Source organism: Python bivittatus, unplaced genomic scaffold (genome assembly GCF_059951505.1).
Source record: "Python bivittatus isolate LINGU-HERP-01145 unplaced genomic scaffold, Pbiv_v1 ctg000330_np1212, whole genome shotgun sequence".
NCBI lineage: Eukaryota > Metazoa > Chordata > Lepidosauria > Squamata > Pythonidae > Python > Python bivittatus.
In genome coordinates, this window is record NW_028277058.1 from 754,493 (window position 1) to 776,726 (window position 22,234).

The 22,234-nt window shown below is 37.5% G+C and overlaps 1 protein-coding gene across 3 annotated transcripts in view; it reads left to right on the top strand.

Moving 5' to 3' along the window:
* The window catches only part of CPNE8 (copine 8), a 75,048-nt gene that overhangs the window by 11,489 nt on the left and 41,325 nt on the right, over positions 1-22,234 (top strand). The window contains exons 2-8 of one of the 3 annotated variants that reach the window (XM_088141627.1): positions 6,871-6,911; positions 9,437-9,483; positions 13,376-13,479; positions 16,764-16,803; positions 17,740-17,816; positions 18,859-18,927; positions 21,072-21,135. In XM_088141627.1, the coding sequence (XP_087997753.1) occupies positions 6,871-6,911; positions 9,437-9,483; positions 13,376-13,479; positions 16,764-16,803; positions 17,740-17,816; positions 18,859-18,927; positions 21,072-21,135 (442 nt within the window). The remainder of the gene's footprint in view (positions 1-6,870; positions 6,912-9,436; positions 9,484-13,375; positions 13,480-16,763; positions 16,804-17,739; positions 17,817-18,858; positions 18,928-21,071; positions 21,136-22,234) is intronic. The other 2 variants (XM_088141628.1, XM_088141629.1) reach the window with 2 other exon arrangements.

The window sequence follows — 22,234 nt, forward strand, 5'->3', positions numbered from 1 at the left end:
TAATTGCTATCTCTAGCTATGCCTGGCCAGTAGAACTTCTCTGGGATCCTATATAATGTCCTACCCCTGCCTAAATGTCCTGATCAGAGATTCTCATGAGCTAATTAAATAATTTGTTCTCTGTACTTTTAAGGCATCACTATTTGTTCAAATTTTTCTTTAGATAATGGATATGCTCTAACCCGATATAATATTACATTTCTTTCTTCAAATATGGGTTGTTTCTCCCAATCCTTTCCTTTCTCCTTAGTTCTTTTCCAACAGCCTTTCAATGCAGGGTCCTCTTTTTGTATTGGGCTAATATCTATTTCCCAAGGGAGAGATAAATTCCCTATTAATTGACCTCTATGTGTATCTGCCTTACGCAGTTTCCTTTCTTTTCGAGGAAATCCAGGGCTTCCTATTAAATCGGGATGTGAAGGAAGTACCTCTTCCTCTACTACCTTTGCCTGTCTCTTGGCTTGGGCTTTTGTAGTGATTCTAACCACCTCCTGCATCTTATCCTCTGGTTCTTTAATTAACTCCCAATACCTAGGAAAATCAATCCCAGTGAGAAGATGAAAGGGGAGTTTTGGTACAATCCCTACCAAGAGTGTCTTTTTAATTCCTTTTACTTGTATTTGGGCTTTCACTATGGGCACTTTTTGAGTTCTCCCATACACACTTGTCAGCCTCTCTTTACCTATGCTAGGGTCTCCCTTTACCAAATAAAGGTGCACTAAGGTCTGCCTACTGCCTGTATTTATAAGACCAATCACTCTTCTCCCATTTATTTTTGCTGGAACTATCATCTCCTTTCGTAGAGGTTCTTGCAAAGCATCTGAGCTGGAACTTTGTAGAGATTGTGTCTTACAGTCCCTGGTAAGTATCCAGGTTTAACCACATTTATAACACCGTTTTGACTCTGTCAGCCCAACTTTGTCCTTTAATCTGGGTAGAGCCATGTGATTTCTCTCCTTAGCTACTCCATTCTTTTCTCTCATAATGGAAATGTTTACAGGTCCACTTTTCTTAAGGCCTTTCTCATTGTCTCTTTTACCCTTTCTAATGTCCTCTGCTTTTTGGGCTACTAACTAATTTTCTGCTAAGGACACAGCATTTGCTCCTGTCTCTGGGTGATGTTTTTTTTACCCCAAAATGTACAGCAGGGGGTAACACCTAGAAGAATTCTCAAGGACTTTATCCAAGATTTCCTTCTCAATTAATTCATCAGCCTAAGCCACTTTCTTCCTAGACCAGCTAGATAAGCCCACAATTCCCTTACTCCTTCCTGAGAATTGTAAAGATATTCACAAAATCTTTGCTGTTTTTTTATATTGTGTCACTTCAAAATACAATATACAAAATAACTTTTTACTCTTGTAGTCTGTTACTTCCTGTGCTGGTAAATTGGTATAAGTCCTAAGTGCTTTTCCAGTCAGGCAAGATGCTCTTCCTCTGGCCATTTACAAGCTATAGTAACTCTCTCAAACATAACAAAAAATGATTCAATATCTGTGAGTTTTGGAATGCGTATCTCATGGGGTCCCTCCCTTGCTACCCCAGAAAATGGATTTGGAGATACTGGTGTTTCTCTACCACGTGACTATGTTCCTTTAAGAAGCAATATAAGCTCCTTGAACTCCTCTCTTCAGATCTCCCTTTCCAGTCTTTCTTTCTCTAAGCGGTTTCTTTGCTCGGTTTCCCTCCATAAACTATCTTCCTCCTCTTTTCTGAGAGCTTTCCTTCGCCCTTCCTCCTTTCTTTTAGCCATCATTTTTCTCTCCTTGTTGCCTCAAAGATCTCACTCATAATACCTATCAGGGCTTCAGATGGGTCTGGTTTACTTTCAGGGTTGGCCTCTCCCTCCACAGATTCCGGTTCACCCTCTTTCTCCATTTCAAGCTGTCTTATGTAAGCTCTAGTACGTGGATGAGTCATGTGCCAGTATACCTCTACTTGCCTCTAAAGCTCTAACCCTTTGTCTCCCAGTCTCTTCCCTCAGGAGCAAGATCACCCTTTCTCTTTTTAATGCAAGCCTTTTATTCTCTATGTCTGGATACTGTACCATATCCCACTCCTGACACCATTTGTTAGGGCTTTTCTTAATATGGTACAGAACACAGACACAAAGGCTGGATTTGTTTTTCCCACATAAAACTGTTTTATTGTACAAAATTAAACTATCTTATTCTACTATCTTCATATTACTATAAGTTTACAACTATTTCTATATGTTCTATTTCTATGTTCCTATTCCTATGTCTGTAGCACTATGTTTTCTTATCTTAACTATTTCTTAGCTCTTTAAATCTTTCCTTTTAGGTGCTCAGCTTTAGGTTGGTTTCTATTTCCCAAGTCTCTGCTGTCTTCCTGGCTTAACTCCTTTCTTGACACACCCACATACATGCTGGATTTCAGTTCCCTTTTTATAAAACAAACTCTCCAATTAAGGAGAGGCAGGGCTGTTTTAACCCTCCTTCCCAGGTAGGACCAAAACTCTGGATCCCAGGAAGGAAAAAATGCAGGTAGTGAGTTTACTCTTCCAGAATCATAAACCACCTAAAGTTTAGGTTTGAGATGGTATACAAAGCTAGTTAATTAATTAATTATTACCATCTTACTCTCTTAAACTGAAATTTGATCATAAGTCAGAGTGAAATAATAGTTTTTACTCCACTGAGCCATGAAGCTTGATGAACGAAATCTTAACCTTGCATATCTTATAATGCTGCTGTAAGAAAAAAATAGAATGGTACTATCCATAAAACCTACCATAAATTTACTGGAAGACTTATGGGATAAAAAATGAAATATGCAAAAATAATTCTACAAGAATGAAAAGATACCCTAAGAAGTCGAAAAGATGGGAGATTAAAAATAATTTTATGGAACCATGAAAAGTATGGCGCGAGTGTTTATATGCTCATATACATATATGCTGAGCCCAGCCTTTAGATTTAAACATGACAGCAAGTTCAGTGATATTTACTTGCCAGAATATGCTTAGGAATTTTAAGACTCATCATGCTGCTGACTTGACGGTCAAGGTTACGTTGTCTTCCATTGCCGTGAGCTATTATGCCTACATTGAACTGACACTGGAGGTTACAGCCAGAATTGAAGAACTTCTTTTCAGAAAGGACAGATTAATTCACAGTAAGACTGGTGATACCCAGGGTGGGGTTCTGAAGCTTCATGCATAGCATGCATATGAGCTGCAGTAGCTGTTTCATTTCACAACTTCATTTCACAACTTCACAACAGTCTATATAGGTAGTCCCTGATTTACAACAATTTGTTTAGTGACTGTTTGAAGTTACAACATAACTGAAAAAAGTGACTTACAACCAGTCCTTGCACTTATGACCATCGCAGCATCCTTGTGGTCATGTGATCAAATTTCAGGCTCTTGGCAACTGGCATATATTTACGATGGTTGCAGCATCCCAGGGTCACATGATTGCCATTTGTGACCTTCCCAGCTGGCTTCTGACAAGCAAAATCAATGGGGGAAGCCAGATTCGCTTAACAAGCATGTGATTTGCTTAACAATTACATGATTTGCTTAATGACTGTGGCAAAAAAGGTAAAATTGGGTGCAGTCATGTGATGCCTCACTTAATGACCCCATCGCTTAGTGACCAACATTCTGGTCCCAATTGTGGTCTTAACTCCTACCTGGAGTCCCACTCATCTTGACTAAAGTCCACCAACCTTAAATGGAAAGACTATACCATTCTGTAGCTGAGGGGTTGCTCTGCCTACATGGCTAGCACAGTAAAGTTGTAGACCTTCTACCTGGCTTGTTTTCAAGGACGTTGACTTCCATGATGTAATGACATTGGATTCTGCTGATTCTTCTGCAGGGAAACCATACTGAGTTCTGGAACTAATCTCACATCAAATCATTCTGTTACTTCTACTATATCTCTAGAGTTATGTCAGCAAATCTCTCTCTTTCTGTAAAAAGGGGTTACTGAGAACATCATTTCTGAGGATTGTGCTCCTGCCTTCTTTTTTAAGTACTTTACCATTCAAGAACAATGGCAGGCTTAGGCTTATATTGGATCTTTGCTGCTATTTTTTGAGATGTTCTCATTTCTGGAATATACTGATTGCTTCTGTACTTCCCATCTTGCAAAATGGGATGTATGGCATAGGGTGTGGATACCTGAGAGACTGTTTATCTCCAGTCGTTTCTGCATGCCCAGTGTGTTCCAGAAGACTGGGTGTATTCAAGGTCCCCTCCATTAAACATTGCCATCTTGTGGGACCTAGGAAGCGTGCTTCTCTGTTGTGGCCCCTGTCCTCTAGAACAGCATCCCCCCAGAGATAAGAATGACACCCTCTCTCCCGGGGTTTGGAAAGCCTTGAAAACCTGGCTTTGGTCCCAGGCCTGTTTTGTTTTGTGGGTTTTGTTAGCAGAGCATTTTAGTCTGGGCTGCCTGTTGATTTAATGTTTCTCGCTGCTTTTGTGTTTTTTAGTTTTATATGCCACCCAGAGTCCACTGGCAGCCAATAAATGTAAATAAAATAAAAATGTAGCTCATGTCTATGGATTTGCAGGATGCATACTTTCACAGAAAGCTTAATTGTTCATCCTATCACTTTTTAGTAGATGGATGCTGTAGTCGGGAGCAGTTGGCCCTTTAAATCAAAAGCCAGACTCATGTGCCCAGAGGGAGTCACCTGACCCCCTAGGGCCAGTGAAAAAAAAGAAGGGAGGTTCTGTCAGGTTTTGGCAGGAAGAGTCTTGGGTGTCTTTTGTGAGGGAGTTGGCTGGAATCCTGGATGATGGGATTAGGCAAAGTTGAAAGGTATTTAACTATACTTAGAATTGTGTTAGGTTTTTTTTTTCTTTTATATTTAAACTGAGTGTTGTGTGTGTATAAACCTATTTTCTTTTGGTACCTTTAATAAAGTTGATTTTTGTCTCAGTCCTGGAACTGACTGCTTGCCTTCTATCACCTGCTTGATATCTGTCACCTGGCTCAGCTACAAACTTCCAGAGTTCTTGTTTTGGTTTCCCTTTTTGTATTTAGCCAGACCCAGGTGGGGAGAGGTTTTCCCTTTCAATCTTCCCCTGGTTCCCCAGAGGGCTGGTGGGGAAGGGGGAAGCAGATTTATAGCAAGGGGGGCGGGTGGCAGCAAGGAGACTTATCTTGTCAGTCGCTGTACACCCACAGGCACAGGTTACCTCAGAACTGAAGGACCTCAGAGGAGGGGCTGGTTCGACCCTGAGGGCTATTCAGATAAGGCAGCCATCAACAGGCACATAGAGATAAACAACATCTACACATTATTCAAAAGAGACAATAGAAAGGAAAGCAAAAGACCAGAACCAGCAATCATCACACAGATAAGCAGAGATTAACACCAAGATCACCAGCAGACATACAATCAAGCAGTAAACAATACCCTAATCAAGGAACTACCAGAGAAAAAAACAAAACAAAACCCCCATCCCCACCAACACTGGCAGGGCATGCCACAGTATATAAACAGAGAGCAAACCCCATTCCATTCTAGCACTGAAGATGTTACCTAGCCAGGTAACGAAACATTTTCAAGAAAACAACCAAGAAAGGCAAATATGTGTAGCTCACTAGCAATCATCACCCAGATACCACTAGGCAAACAATCAAGCAGTAAACATATGCTAATCAAGGAACTACCAGAGGAGCAAAACAAAACTCACCCACCCCAGCACTGGCAAGGCATGCCACAGTATATAAATAGAGAGCAAACCCCATCCATTTTAGCACTGAAGATGTTACCTAGCCAGGTAATGAAACATTTGCAAGAAAAGAACCAAGCTCAGAGAACCCCAAGGACTCCACAAAACAATCAAGCTCAGAGAACCCCAGAGACTCCACAGTTCAACTCTGAGCTACACATATTCGCTTTTATTGGCATCTTTTCCCTCATTATAAATACATTTACCAGTTTAGTGCCTTACCATGTGTCTCTTCAGAGATTTTTAAAATAAATGTATGGCGCCTGTTGTTGTATTCCTCTACCTCCAAGCACCATTTTGGCCTCTCTTCTAAGTTACTGGCTCTTAGTATTTTGTACGTGGGCTGAGTGATCTCACTACACATTTCAAGTTCTTCAGCTCCTACAATGCCTCAGTGTCTGGGTCAGAGTTCTTCTATTCTTCCCTTGCACATTATCTAATTCATAGGAGCAGCAATAGAGGAGTACCCACTTTCCTACCATTGTTACATGCTTCAGGCATATAAATTAACAAAAGTAAGAGTCCACATCATTCTCCAACTACTGGGCCATATGACAGCTGCAATTTAAGTGTTTTGCCTTTATTCTGGCCCTTATAGGCATGGTACTTCCATTCTGCTTCTCTGGACATGGATGTAAAACAGCTCCTTCATTGTGTTCCATCCAGTGTCAAAAACCCTCTTGCACTGGTGGCTAATTCCATGCAATCTTACTGAAAGTTTCTCTTCAGTGCATATTCTCACTAGTGACATATCCGTATCTGGATGGAAAGCTCATCTCTGAGCCTATGCATCCCAGTTCCTTGGTCCGGCTGTAAAACACTGAGACATATCAATGAAACTGAACTCACAGTTTAGAAAGCAGATACTGTGAGCCTTCCAATAACCGATATAAATGATCACTTAGTGCTAACTTCTGCAAGTTCAGAATTATCTTTGAATATCCTATTTCCTTGAGCCAAACTGAGTTCAGTTGTAGAGAAGGTGCCATTTGGTTAAAGTGCCTCTGCTTAATCAGATTGCAATATGATTAACATCAAATCTGCAATGCCTGACTATCTGACTCTGTCTAAATTTTATGCACTGATTTAGTGACTGATTGAGAAAATGTTTTAACAGACATCATTTTATTTTATTTTATTTTTATTAATAGGAACCTTTTGGATAGAGATACATTTTCAAAATCTGATCCAAGTAAGTATTATTTTGATATTCCCCTTTTGGAATAAGGCAGTGAAGAAATGAAGCTGTGAATTTACTGTCTCTTTCTTATCGTTCTGACTGTATTGCTAAGATTAGTTTAGCTAATCTTTGTTTAGTTTGAGTTATTCAGGGAACTGGCTGGAAAAGCTAACAATAATTTCTTATGTATATTATAGTACTCCAGAATTGTGAAAATGACATATACTACTTCTTATGTAAGTTTCTCCATATCCTAGTACTGTTAAAAAAAATGTCCCCAAAACTTATTATACTATACAACAAATATTTGTGTCCTTATTTTTAAACTCACAAGAAGGGTTGGCAGAAGACAAAGTAATCAAACTCCAATTCCAATTTTGTTTTGTATAGCCTATGGCCCAAATAAAATACAAAGATTAAAATGTAAAAATTTAAACTATCTGCATAAAGTATGAGTTTTCTCAGCAGGTAATGCAACTGTACTTCCAAATAATAAGCATAAGGTTGTTCATTGTATAATAATAATACAGTAGCATCTTGCAAAGCTTTTCTGTGATTAGAAACAGAATACAAAAATCTTTATTTAATGCCTTCATAAAGCAGGTAAAACAACAAACAGGACACCAGATCTTTATCCTGGACAAATCCTTATATATTTAGTCCAATACTGACCTTCCCCAACATTTCCCCTATACATCCTGAAGGCATCATCTGTGTCTTCAATTCAGTGAAGGCTCTATAAATCTGTAGGAAAAAACAGAACAGCATAAAAATATTCTGTTTTTAAATATTTTTTGAGCTTGATGTACCAAGGAAAATTTGGGAAATATTCAGAATAACTTTAAGTAGAATTGGATAGATACAAACCTGGTTATTGACAGAGCAATTTGTTCTTCCTTTGCTAGCCTTTCATATTGTAAAACTTAGGTTCTTTAGAGCTCCACTTAGCAGACTTCAAAGGTAATGGGCAGAATTTTATCTCAAACTTCACCCCAAATAGTGGGCGAAGTCTATTGTTTCTAAAGCAGTTCAGACAATTGACATAATTTATGTCATTTGCTTCAGTGTATGTTGTTTGCATAATTATGTAGCTGTGCAAATAACAAATTGACATAAATTACATTAAAAATCAATTGCATAATTATGCAAATAATGTACATTACATTGATATAATTTCAGATACCCCTTCCCCAAAATGTACTGTTGAATTCAGATTTTACTGTATGAATTTAAAAGCCAGACATTGCTTGGCTGATTGAACACCAGGACCTATTTGAATGCAGTTATACCCAGCAGCTCGAAAACTTACATGAGTAGATAAATGGGTACTCTCACTTCAGTGGGAGGAAAAATGCTGGCGGTGCCTTGCAAAAGGAGACGGGAGCAGTTGCCGGTAGCAGAAACCATGCACGCCTGAAAAAGGCGCGAAGCAACGGCAACCCCACCTCCTGCGCTCACGAGTTGGGCTCTGCTCTAGGAAGGAGGCACTGGCAAACCACTTCCGAAACACCTTGCCTTGAAAACTGCAGGGACTCGTCCAGGCAGTCGCCGCAGAATCAGTACGATTGAGTGCGGGTTAAAAAAAAAAAAATGAGGTCAGTAGCTTAGAGATATGAAAGCCTGAAAAAAAAATGCGGAATTTTTTTTCCCTGTTTTTTCAAGGCCTATGTTGTCTTTTGTTTTCAAAAAATGGTAAAGTAGACTATGAAACTTATTTTTATTTTTAATATATAACATCATTAAGATGCTAAAAAATAGAGAAACTTGTCAAATGACAAATCTTTAGTTTCAGAAGTCCAAGTACGTGATGAAATGATAAATATATAGTATCAATAGAAGCATGAATTCTATACAACATTCAGCCTTAAAAATTAATATAGTCACTGTTTTACTATTAAGTCCCTTTCCTTTTCTGTTGTACATAAAATATATTGCATTTTTAATAGTTAAACTGATACTTTGAAAACAGTGATGTAAGTTGGGATAGGCAATATTTTTTTGGCTGACAGCTACAGTTGGCCATATGTGGCATGTAAGGGACAAAATAAAAAAAAGTGAACTAAGCCAGGATACAACCCCCCTCCTTCCCCAGTGCAATAGACAAATGTTGAAGTTTAAAATTTCTAACATAAAATGTGTTGCCTATTTGCAGTGAGACCTGCAGAGGGGCTCTTTGGTCTCTCTGTGGGCTCCTCCTTGGGGAAACATACAGCCTGTGGGTTGTCTACTCCAGTGTAAGTTAACAGGAATTGCCATTTCTGGTAAATGTGTGTGTTTTCACTATACATTAATCTGACTCAGATGCCTCTTTTTAAAAATACGATTATTATCTGTATATATTTTTACAAATAAACTTTACACCACATATAAATATTGAAAATTCCAGATACCAATTTTAGTTCATTAACTCTTAAATAGACATACTTGTGTTATATAATTTTAAGGTCTGTTTAATATTATAGCTTAAATATTAGTCTATAATGGAAATGTTACATACATCTTTGAAACTGATTACCCGTTTCTTTTCTCTTCTGCAGTTTGTGTTTTGTATACACAAGGGATGGGAAATAAAGAATGGAGAGAGGTAATGTTATATATAGCAGTTGCTTATTGAATGCAGCCATCTACCCCAATCCTTTTATCTTAGCTTGTTGTTTGTTAATTTGCATAATAGCAATTTGCTTTTCTGTACCAATGTTTAACCAGAAGTAAACCCCCATTTGATTATTTTTAAATTGGTAGGTATAGGGAGACATCCCTAGAATAGTCAGTCAGTTAAATAATCTGTCAAACTGAAGCCTACATTGTTAAATGTGTAAGTTTTAAGATAGGTCAACTGCTCTTATTTAAAGTTCCAAAAAAAATAGTATCTGGCACAGGTGGTATGGAAATGGAAAGATTTTTATCCCACTTTTTATATATTTTTATTTTATTTTTATTGATTAATTGATTGATCAAAAAAGTGACTCTGGGCGGTATATAACACTCAATTAAAAAACCCATAAATACATATAAGATGATCATTAAAACCATAAAAACTATAAAACACACACAACAGGAGAGGAAGATGATAACTGTAGTAAGGGAGCCTTTGCAAAATCTCCCCAGTCCTCTGGAACCTCCAGGGCCTGATCACATAGCCAGGTCTTGAAGGACTTGCGGAATGTTAAGAGGGATGGGGCTAATCTCACTTCTGGGGGGAGAAGATTCCACAAGGCAGGGGCCATGACAGAGAAGCCTGCCTCCTGGGACCTGGCAAATGGAATGCCCTGGCAGGTGGGACCTGCAGCATGCCTTCTCTGCCAGACCTGATGGGACGGGCAGATGTAATCAGGGAGTGGAGCTCCCTCAGCACCTTGAATTGGACCCAGCAGCAAACTGGAGAACTCAAGATAGCAAACATATTTAATACTCCTGCCTCCTGTTTTTCCCACAGCAACAATCCCTGTGAGATGGGTTGGGCTGAGAGAGAAAGACTGGCTCAAAGTCACCCAGCCAGTTTTCATGCCTCAGGAAGGCCTGGAACTCAGTCTCCTGGTATCTAGACCAGAACCATAACTGGCTTTAACATGGCTGTTATATGTCTTAAGATGACAGATTTTGCAGCATCTCTTATATTTATTTCAGTAATATTTTTAGTGCTGAAGCCAATCCTGTTGATAAGTACTATCCTGATTAAGCACATCTGTAGAGAAGTGATAACTGACATGGTACTTCTGTTTGGAGTAATTTCTCATCATAGTTTTGTCTCAGGCAAAGTTTCAGACACAGGCATCACTATTACTTTTCAGGGCTTACACATCTTTTATAAATTTGTGTCCTTGTTTTGGAGCTTTAAATAGCTCCAGAAGATTACAAAGCCATTTTTCTCCTTTTTCTTACTGTGATGCTTCAATTGTTTTTGAAGGTGGTTGTTCTTTAAAAACTTCAAATTCATTACTTGTATTACAATCATTTCTTAGTTTAAGAAGCTCAATTTTGTATAGCTTGTCTGTACTCTTAGAACTCTAGAATCTATAGAGTTCTGGAAAAACAGAGATTTGCTTTGTGATTTATTAAAAAAGAAATAATACAAATGTTATTAAATAATATCTTCCTCAATGGACCAAAGAAAGTGATACATCTGCAATTCATTGATTTGGTTACTGCCAATTCCAGAATTTTTTTTCTGAAACCAAGTAATGCAGAAACTTCCTTCTTTTCCCATACTCATTGAATATTATTTTTCAGGTACAAGCACTTGTTCTGATGCTTCCTTAGTTATGTTCGTTACCTCTTATTAATCAGTTCAGTATTAAAGAAAAATATAATCAAATAATGATATTGGTTATGATTTTTATAGAAAGCCTTTGAAAAGTTAAGATGGGAAACAAGCATGCATACAGGTAGTCCTTGCTAACGACCACAGTTGGGACCAGAATTTCCATTGCTAAGCAGTGTGGTCATAAAGCGAGATGTCACATGACCGCATTGCTTAATGACCACAATCCTGGCACTCCCAGTTGCTGTTGTTAACTGAGAATCATGGTTCGTTAAGCGAGTACCCACCCCAATCCAAGCCATTCCGGGCTTGGTCCTTCCCAGCCCTGAGCCTCAGTAAAGTAAGGGACTACCTCCAACTCCCACTACCTACCTATCTCACCACCATCCCTGCCCTTCTGGATCCTTGCACCCTGCCTTGCAGGGAGGCAAGCAGCCCCAGAATTGTGCAGCTCTGGGGCTGTTTGGCCCACCCCTGGGAAGCTGCAATCAGTCCAGCCACAGTTGCCCTCACCACCCTGCACTCTGAGCCCCCTGCCGCCCTGCTCTGACTTTCACTGTCTTCTTTCTCCAAAAAGTACTTTGCAAAAAGCTCCTGGAGCACAGTGCACCAAAACACACCTTTGCAAAAAGCTTCTGGGCAGGGCTGGGCTGGGCTTTTGCTTTGCACTGCAAAAAAAAGCCAAAAGTCCAGTCCAGCCCTGCCAGAGAGCTATAGCTGGTTCAGTCTACCTGGCGGCCAAAGGCAGGACTGGTCTACCTGCCTTCCCAAGAAAGAGGATCAGTCTACCTGCAGAAAACAAGCCAAAGGGGGTTGTGCAGGCCTGGTCTACCCACCTATCACAGCCAGAGGATCAAAGTTCCTGGAAGCAGGCCAGTCTACCCACAGGGGAAGGGAACAAAAGAGAGAGGGAATAGCGGGGTGCTGCTTTTTTATTTTCTGCAGTGTGAAGCAAAAGCCCAGTCCAACCCCACCCAGGAGCTTTTTGCAAAGGTGATTTTTGCAAAGGAGCTTTTTGGAGCAAAGGATGGCGAACGTCAGCTGGGGTGGCAGAGCGCAGGGCAGCAGAGGGCCAAGAGGGCATGGGGGAGATAGGCAGGTGGGGGGAGTTGAAAAACCCCTGTAGTCGTAAGTGCGGGCAGGCAGCCAAGCACCCAAATTTTGATCACGTGACTGCGTGGGCACTGCAACGGCTATAACTTCGGGCACCAGGTAGGTCACTTTTTTCAGCACATTCATAACTTCAAACGGTCGCTGAACAAATGGTTGTTAAGCAAGGACTACTTGTATATCATCCTTCAGGTATATTTAAGGTACAGTTCTTGGTGCGTCACCTTGCCTTTTTATATATTAGGACCAATTCTTTTTTGATTTACAACACAGAGAAAAAATAGAAAATAATCAGGACATATGCCACAAGTGAGCAGCCTAAGGGCTGTATACAGCAGCTCCATACAGTCCCAGGCTGCCTTCAGTCAGGTGAGCAGGCCAAGAGGAACTGTTTTTTTCACTGGAAAGAAATGGGAAGTAGAAGGGCTGGAAATTGGTGCTTCTGTTGCCATTAGCAATAGAAATGCACTGATTTTCACCTACTTCACTGGGAGAAAAAGAAGGAAGCCTTTTGCTTTCCTGTTTTATTCTAACAAACTGGGCTGGAAATGGGCTGAATTTCCATTTTTGCTGACACTGAAAGAGGAATTTTTCCTCTCCCAGCAGAAGGGCAGGATTTTTATGGAAGTGTTGTTATCCATAAGAGTGTAGGAAGTGATTTTGTTTGTATACTTGTTCCATCCAAACATCTGATGTGACTGCAGAGCTTACATACCCATGGCTTATATAATAAAAAGGTGACAGATTAGAATAAATGACTTCTTAATGAAATCTGAGGATTTAACAAAGACATAATAATTTGAAGCATATTGGGCCACAACTTTTTATTATTAGACCCCTTTGTCATCAATTTACATAGATGAAATAAATATTTGGGAATAGGTTCTGATGAAGATTTATTTCAGTAAGGACTGAATGTTTCTGTACCAGTAGCTGATTTTAATTAAAGTCTCTAATTTCCTCTTTGGTCTCTTCTCCACCTGCCCCTAATTTGTTCACATATGTTCATATCTGTTGCTGATTCTGCGTTTGTGTGTGAGCTGTACATGTACAGAAAGATATTTATATACTGATGCACTTACTTTAAAATATTATTCTTTTATAGTTTGGAAGAACGGAAGTAATTGATAATACTTTGAACCCAGATTTTGTAAGAAAATTTATAATGGATTACTTTTTTGAGGAAAGACAGAACCTGCGATTTGACTTGTGAGTTTACTTACACACTTGGATTTTGATAATATAATAGTGTATTGATTTATCAGAATAGTACAAATAACTATAGTACAGAGTTTTTCAGGTAACTATTAGAGAAGTCATATTTTATTATAGCAGTTTAAACTGTAATGAAGTTCTGAATTCATTTTTTAAAAATTTAGACTGCAGTAGAAATCTTATGTGAAAAATTGTGTTCTAAAATCCCAGTTATCACTATTTTATTGTATACTTCCAGGTTAATATAAGTGTAAAAACTGTTCTGTGCCACAGGCAGGGCAGGATGTATCAATTTATCAGAAATTAACTTAAACCACAGCAGAAGTTAGTTCTCATGTATCTCATAAAAATGTAGCAGATAAAATACACACTTAATGAAATCATATGCTCTCCATAAAGATGCCTAAAGTACTCACCATGGGTTATCTAATGTTGACTATATCCAGTGTATTGTACTTATATTTTTCTAAATACATAATATCTATATTTTTCCAGTAAGACATTTATGGTTTATGGATATCTTTTATCACTTTGTTTAAACTTGTAAAGAACAATCTAATATTCTGGAGAAAGCTTAGTATAATCAAAGGTAGCTGTGCAAAATCAGCAATTTGTAAATGGGTTTCTTATAATAAGTTGTAAATACAGATAGTCCTCATTTAGCGATCACAATTGGGACTGGCAACTCAGTTGTTAAGTGAAGCGGTTGCTAAGTGAAACCACGACTTGCTTATGATCTTACTTCAGCTTTCTTTTGCTTTACAGACCTGCAAAGGTCATAAATGCAAGGTTTGGTGGTAAAGTAACTTTTTCAGCGCCATTGAAACTGTGAATGGTTGCTAAACAAGGCAGTTGCTAAATGAGGACTACCTGTTTATGTTTTCATATTCATTGTATTCTGCTACTGCTGCTTTTATAACCAAAGAAGCTCAGGTTGCTGCTGGTAGAGTGAACTAACTTGGAAATTCACAAGAGGGCCTGATGTCTGTCAGATACAATAATAAGGTTTTAGGAAAGTTCAAGAGCCATCTGCCCTTTTTCACTTTTTCTTGATTTTGTTTTATTATATGCTACATTTTAAAACTCATTGGGCTGGAAGTTTGTTACTTGCATTCACTTCTTGCATTAACTTGTTGCTTGCATTAACTTCTGTTTTGCTGTTGTACATAATTATATTCCATAAGACATCAGGAAAGGGGCTTTGGTTCTTCCATATAGCCAAGAAATATTTTAAATAAATGAAATAATAAACAAATTTCCAATAAAATGAATTACTTTTTTAGAAACCAGATAGTTGAGGGAGAGGAAACAGTAAATATTACCGCAATCTGTTGTTTCTCCTGCCAGAAGATAAAGCGCAGACATATAATTTAAGTGGCGAGAGTCAGAAATGAACTCTATGATCTTCTTATTGGCCAATGTTTGCATAGCTTTGCAGAATTAAACACAGAAACATTGCCAATATCTTTTTTTATTAGGCCAATTTTTGGAAGAGTAAATGTCTCAAATTGAAAAATAGAAAACTTTTAAATATATTTTCTTGCTAAATAAGTTATAAATAAGACTTGGAATTTCTAACTCTAATTTTGTATGAGAAGCTCAGTTTTAAATGTTCAAAAGCACATTCTGCCTGCAGACAATTTACTGGATTTTTACTTTAACTTAAGAAGGCAGTTTAAACATATTGATTTTTGCTCGGACCTGAAAGCTCTTTTCATCCCAGCAGTTTTTTGTTGGCATCCAAAGTAGTTTCAGCTCTGCCTCTAACCTAAAATAATGAACAAAACATGAATTAGTTGTTGTCAATGAGACATTCTCAATCACAAATCTTCCAAAGTGAATAATAATAACAACAATAGTTCATATTGGTAATTCAAGCTACTATGTGACTTATAGCAGCGACTTCTCTCAATGTCTGCATTCTCATATAAAGATCTGTCACAGTTCCTGATTTATTATGATTTTCTGTGGTTTTCTACTAGTTCATGCTGCCTACAGCATGTTCATTTTTACTTCATTTGAGTAAGTATAACTAGCAGTAAGTTTGAATATGGGGGCATAAACTAGGTTTTGCTGACATGTATCTTGGTTTATTTGGGAAGCCAGGAATATAAGTTTGATGTCACCTGACAATAATTTATCATTTGTCTTGCTTGATTGCTTGGAAAAAAGCAAACAGAAATGAGTGAGCAGCTGTACTGTTTACCAACTTTAAAAAGTATTATTTGAGGGGACTCGTATAGTTGCTGTCTTTTTAATGGTGCTTTCCCTCTGGAACAGCATTCCCCCAGAGTTTCAAGTTGCTCCAAGCATCCTGTCCTTTAAACAAGCTTTGAAAACCTGACTGTTTCCTGTGGTATATGCCCAGGGAGGGAAAAAGGGTCAGAATTTTATCTGTGCATTAGTGTTTTAGTCCCTGGGTTTTTATTGTCTTTTGGTTTTTACTGTACTGAGTGCAGTTTTTAACTTGTACACTGTCTAGAGTCACAAAGAGATGGGTGGCTTGTAAATGTGATTTATAAATAAACAATGTGTGCAATGGACATATGCAGTAAACCCTTCAAAGAGATACGCATTTTTGTTGTAAATGTATATAAGGATTCTTCAATATAGAGGTGCAATAAACACCACCCATGGGCTCCATATGGCCAGTGAAGCTCTTGCACATGGGCATCACAGCCATTTCTCCCAACTCAGTAGAGTTTTTATTGTTGTGTTTTGACATTTTTCGGGGAGGTGGAGCAAAATGGGTGGCATACAATTTGCAGAGACAAATTTATAAGGCAACATTTTATCCCTTATAAATGCTAAAACATCTCAAAACTTGAGGCCCTAACCCCACCCAATTTTTTAATGTGCTTCCAATGTGGGCCTTGTACTAAAGTTGTGCAGCAGTGCTTAAATAGGTATTATAACAGTGTACAGTCAGAAAACAAACACAATTTTGTAGCAGTGATACCATGTATGTTCTATCAAATGCGCTGGAATGCTAGTTAGAATCAGAGATTTCCAATTACTTCTTATTTGTGCTATGCATGTTGTTTACCATTTTTTTGTTTGTTGGCTGGTTTTCCATTTTGGAGATATGTAATTGATTTTGCACTTGATTGCAAGGTTAAGTTAAAACTGGAAATACGTTTCTTGCACAGAAAGTTATCTTGTTTATTGTTTCTCTTACTATACTAGCTTTATAAAGCAAGAACTCCAAAACCCCAATATGTTCTTGAATATTTTTGCATGAAAATATTGGAGCAAATAAATCTATTTTTTCTTTATAGGTATGATGTTGATTCCAAGAGTCCAAACCTTTCAAAGCATGTAAGTGCTTTATAAATTTATATTTATAAATTTATATTTATAAATTTATCCATATAATATTTTTCTTTTAATTGGGAATCTGAGAGCCAGTTTGGTGTAGTGATTAAGGGACCAGACTAGAAACTGGGAGACTATGAGTTCTAGTACCATCTTGGGCACAAAGCCAGCTGGGTGATTTTGGGCCAGTCATGCTTTCTTAGCTGTAGGAAGACGGCAATGGCAAACTACTTCCAAGAATGTTGCCAAGAAAACTGTATGGACTTGTCCAGGCAGTCTCCAGGAGTCAACACTGACTCAAAGGGACACAACAAAACAAAACACAAAGGGGGATGGGGTGGGGAAATCTGGTCATCACATGGGATTATTTTATTGATTTACATAAATTTAGGGTTTTGTATTTCTAAATCTGCTTCAAGGGCTGGATCTGGGGCTCTGGAAATAACTAAGTAAAATTAAGATCCACTTGGGAAACAAAATGTTTTTATTGTCTATCAAAATGGGATGAAATTAACAAGAAAGATCATGATCTGGGGGTGAAGTTTGCCAAATGTGAGATATTGGAACAGTGTTTTTAAGCTTGCCATTTAAAACATGATTTTTTAAAAAAATGTCTTTTTAAAAAGTACCTGCAGCTTTTTTGTTTTGAGATAAAATGTGGTAATACATTCAGTGCAAATGAGGAATATCTGTAGCAAATTTCATATAAATATTTGGAAATGATTGAGAGCAGTGAGTATGTGCATTGAGCCCTTGAGTTGCTTATGCTCATTCTGTACTCATAAACCATAGTTATTATTGTATCCAGACATAATTTGTATAACTTAATTGTTCATAAGCATTGCATTTCTTGTGCTCATAAACTTAATTAAACTGAATATGGATGGACTAGTGAAGATGGAACAATGTCTAAGCTCCATAACCTTGTTTGATTTTTAGGATTTCTTGGGACAAGTGTTCTGTACATTAGGAGAGATCGTTGGGTCACAAGGAAGCAGATTAGAAAAACCAGTTATGTAAGCACAATTTTAAAGATATAAATTTAGTAGCACTATTGTTATATTTATTTTAGCATACAAAAAGTGCCTAAATGTTTGTAAGATTTGTAATAATATTAAAAGTTAATATCTGCCAGCAAACTCATAAAGGAAAAACATACTTCATTATAGTGTGTATGATTGATGCTAAATGTTCTTTGTTTTTGAAGAGCTTCCTAATAATGGTTAATATTGTTTGGGTCAGGCAGATGATCTCTAGTGTTTGACAAATAGGAATTGTAGAAAAAGAATCAGAAGAGGTAACATTATTCTATTAATTTATGCTTATTCTGTATTAGAGTAGTGTATATAGAGCAATCTAAAGTGAATAGGTTTTTCAGCATCCTAATAATGTAAAGATCACCACTATATCCATATACATGTGAGACAGTAGATGTTTTTGAGAGAGACTGTATATTAAAATATCAGCAGTACAGATTATCGAAGTTTTTCACTTTCACTTCACTTTGTGTACATTCAGACACAAGGCTAAGAGAAGGAAGAATATGTAAGCCCAATTTTGTTCTCATAATATTTTCATAATGCTTATTGGTTCTCATAATGTTTATCTGAAACTACAGATAATTATTATACCCCAGCAAGGTCATTGTTTGATATAGTTGTTTTCCCACCCAAAAGAGAAGGGGCTTTTTCATCTGTGACCCTGTAGCTGTGAAATTTCCTTCCAGCACATATATTGATCCCTGTCCAATTAAATGTAATTGTTGAATTGATTTTGAATGTATGATACCTTTGTATTGATTTTTAAAATTGTATTTATTGTAAATTAGAGCTGCCTGAAATAGACTTATATGAAGGGTTGAATATAAATATATTTAATAAAATTAAACACTTCAAAATATTTTCTTTTTGTCATATAATATTATATAAATGTATATAATGTCAAAAAATCAAAAACTACAAGAGTATATCTCCCTAGATAAAAATACGTGCCTATTGCTATGAAGAAGACTTTGTTTTAAATAAGTCCATGAATTATAAATGTAACATATCTGTTCAGCAGATTGAAACTTCCTTGGTGGAACCTGGTTGCCAAAGCAAAAATGGCCAACACGAGTAGGCTGCAGAAGTGTGTATTTGTTGATGGAGGGAGAGTAGCTGCTGCCTTCATTTGGTGTGACTATGTATTGCTGCATGCATATCCTTTGGTGTGATATATGTTGCTGTGGGAGTATGTAGGGTACATATTGCTGCTTATGGTGTATTTCTTTTATTGTGGCTGGATATCTTTCTAAGTGCTGTACAGGTAATCCTTGTTTGGTGACTGACTCATTTAGTGACCATTACAAGGTGATGAAAAAGTAACTTTGCAACTGTTCTTGCATTTATGACCTTTGCAGGTCTGTAAAGCGAAGGAAAGCTGAAGTAAGATCATAAACACAGTCACTTAGCAATCGCTTCCCTTAAAGACCAAGTTGCAGGTCCCAATTGTGGTTGATAAACGAGGACTACCTGTACTGTTATGCTAAGCTTAATGCTTATATGTGCTGGGCTCTTGCATGTTGTCAACATGTGGCAAGTCTTTGCTGGTTATCTGTATTTACATTTGCTGCATTCTTGCACATTTACATCTACTACGCTATAGTTCTGTTTTTATGTAGTATGTTCTCATATGTTGCAATATTTGTATATACAATTTATATACAGTATATGTAATAATGCATGTCTCCATGCCATTTCCCCTTGCTTACTACTGCTTCATATTCTGGTCCTTAATTGACTGGGGCATGCTCCTAAGTGTTGCTTTGTATATTTTCATAGGATACACTTCTCTGTTTTATTATTGTTGTTCATGCTTGCTTGCTGTATGCTCCTGAACATATGACAAGCTGTTGAATACATTTGCTTGTTGCATGCTTTTGGGTGTGTCTGAGAGAGTGGTTGGACTGAGCAGTCTGACTTTGTGTAATTTTCAGTTTTTGGCTTGGCCCGCTTTGTGCTGCTTACATCTCTTCTGAGATCTCTGCTACATTCAGTTGACTTATAGCCTTTATAATAATAGATTACATGGCAGAGTTATTAAAAATCTCTTCTCAGCCTCAGCTTCTCCTCATTGAAACAAACAAAAAAGAGGTCTTGCATAATTTGCTATTGGACAAATTATGGATATAATACAAATATAAATAGTCAAAGATTTAAAAAAAACTTACACTACTAAGAAGTTGGGTAATATAGAAGAGAAATATTAGGCAATAGGATTTATTTGGAAAGTAACAGATGTTGATAGATACTGTTCTTCCTTCCCTGTAGTTCTAAGGTCTAATAGATTTCCCTGCATTGTTGTAGGTTGTTTTGTTGAATGCTAAGTTAGTAACATTAGTACTTCAGTCATGGATTCTGAATATGATTTTTCTGTCACTCTGCACAGAAGTGTTCCAAGTAGCTATTGTATTAAAGATGTGTTGTGAATCTGCTCTACAGCAAGGATACCTTGTTGTAGTTATGGTTCTCAAATCTACTCTGATTTAAATATATATATATTCACAGTCTTCCCTAACTGAAGAACATTCTCCCTTACTCTGCTTTGTGTGAGCAGGAAAAACTCTTCTGTGTAATCTTGCTATAGGTTTTTTTTAACTTCACAATTTTAAAATTTCCTTTCAATAGTAATTTTAATATATTTTTTTGTATTGGTAGGCAGAGTATGTTTCCAAATGTAATAAGTAAACAAAGCACTTCTGGTACATTAAGCAGAATGCTGGGAATTGTGAACAGTATTCAACCTACCATCTTTTAATTCATTGTGTTTTGTTTTTTAAAAAAAGAAATTAAAAAATACCCCTTCATTTTGAGAAAAAAGGCACTTTGTGCCCCAGAAAACAGAAAAATGGTTAATTAACATCCACTTTAACTTCTGTACCAAATAGGGAGAGGACCTATTCTATTACATTTGCTTTCAGTTTCTCTGTGAGCCTATCTTGGTCAATTAGCTCCAATCATCACTTGTTGAAGGCTGGGAAAAAATAATCACTTTTTGAAGGCTGGAAAAAATTAAAATTTAAGGAACTGCAGGTCACTGGTACATTGTCCCTCTGTTTCTTCTGTATGCTTTCATTTTAACATATGTTAGCATATGTTAGTACTGGTGAGCTATATATGAAGGAGCAAACAAGTTTGATAAAAATCACCTGGATGTTCTATTTGTTTGGAAACTTATTTTCGTTTATGTTTCAGTTACCTATATGATTCTCTCTCAATACTCTTTTTTTACAGAGGAATTCCTGGGAAGAAATGTGGCACAATAATACTGACAGCAGAGGAACTCAACTGTTGCCGGGTAAATTAAAAATTTCAGTTCACTAGGTGGCTTCATCAGTCATTCTCTTTCAGCCCAATCTTATATCATAGGATTGTTGTGGGGAAAAATGGAAGGAAGGAGAGCAGTGTACAGTGCCTTGAACTAATGGATCAGTGGGAAGGAAGAAGGGGGGGTGTTCTCTAATAGTTAACTGGAGTCAGAACAAGCATTTTCCCCTTAGATTATATTCACTAGCAACCAATATCTTGAAAAGATGTTGGCTCCCTAAAGTTGAAAAGATTCTAGAGAGGATGATCACTGGCATCAGAAAATAAAAGAGGTCAGATACAGATCCTTGGCCTCATCTTGCTAGGATTCCATAGAAGCCTAGGGATACTGTGTAGCATTTTTCACTCTTAATCTTTACATTGAAAGTATCCACAAACCAAAAGATGTTTTTTCTGAATATCAGGATTATTTTCTAGATGACCACTGAATTACAGTCCTATTTCATTGCAATATGAGCTACTTCAAAGCTACAATATTGCTAGTAGAAGGCATGATGATTCAAAACGCAGAGGTCAGCAACCTGTTACCACCTGAAATTATCCAGCCAGTGGTTCCAAAAAGAAATATACTGTATTTACCCAGCTCACACGAGAGAGGGAGAGAGTACTCACTACCTCTTTGGGTGGCCATTTTGGCGATGGTTTCTCCAGATGCCTCAGTGTGGGTGGAGCAACAGATCCCCTAACAATGGCGGCAGTGGTGGCGGCATGGCCCCTGGCCTCTACAGTGAAGAAGGTAGCCAACCTCTGGATTACAGAATGCTTTTCTCAATTTGGAATTTTCTTAGGGCACATAGCAATATTTTTACTCCATTTCCAGTACCAAACCACTTTGAAGTTTTCCTTCAACAATCTTTATTTCTGCCAAATTCAAAACACTGAGAATGAGCAGGGAATATCATGATTCAGTTTGTTATCTGCCCAGCTAATCAAAAGTAGAGTTCAGAAATGCACTTAATGTTTTTCCCCCTGAGCTGCCATAGCTCCTGGAGTAACAACTGATTCTGATATATGTCTTTATCTTTCCATCTCATAAATCTGTTTTTTTGTGGGTCTTTGTTTTTTGTTTT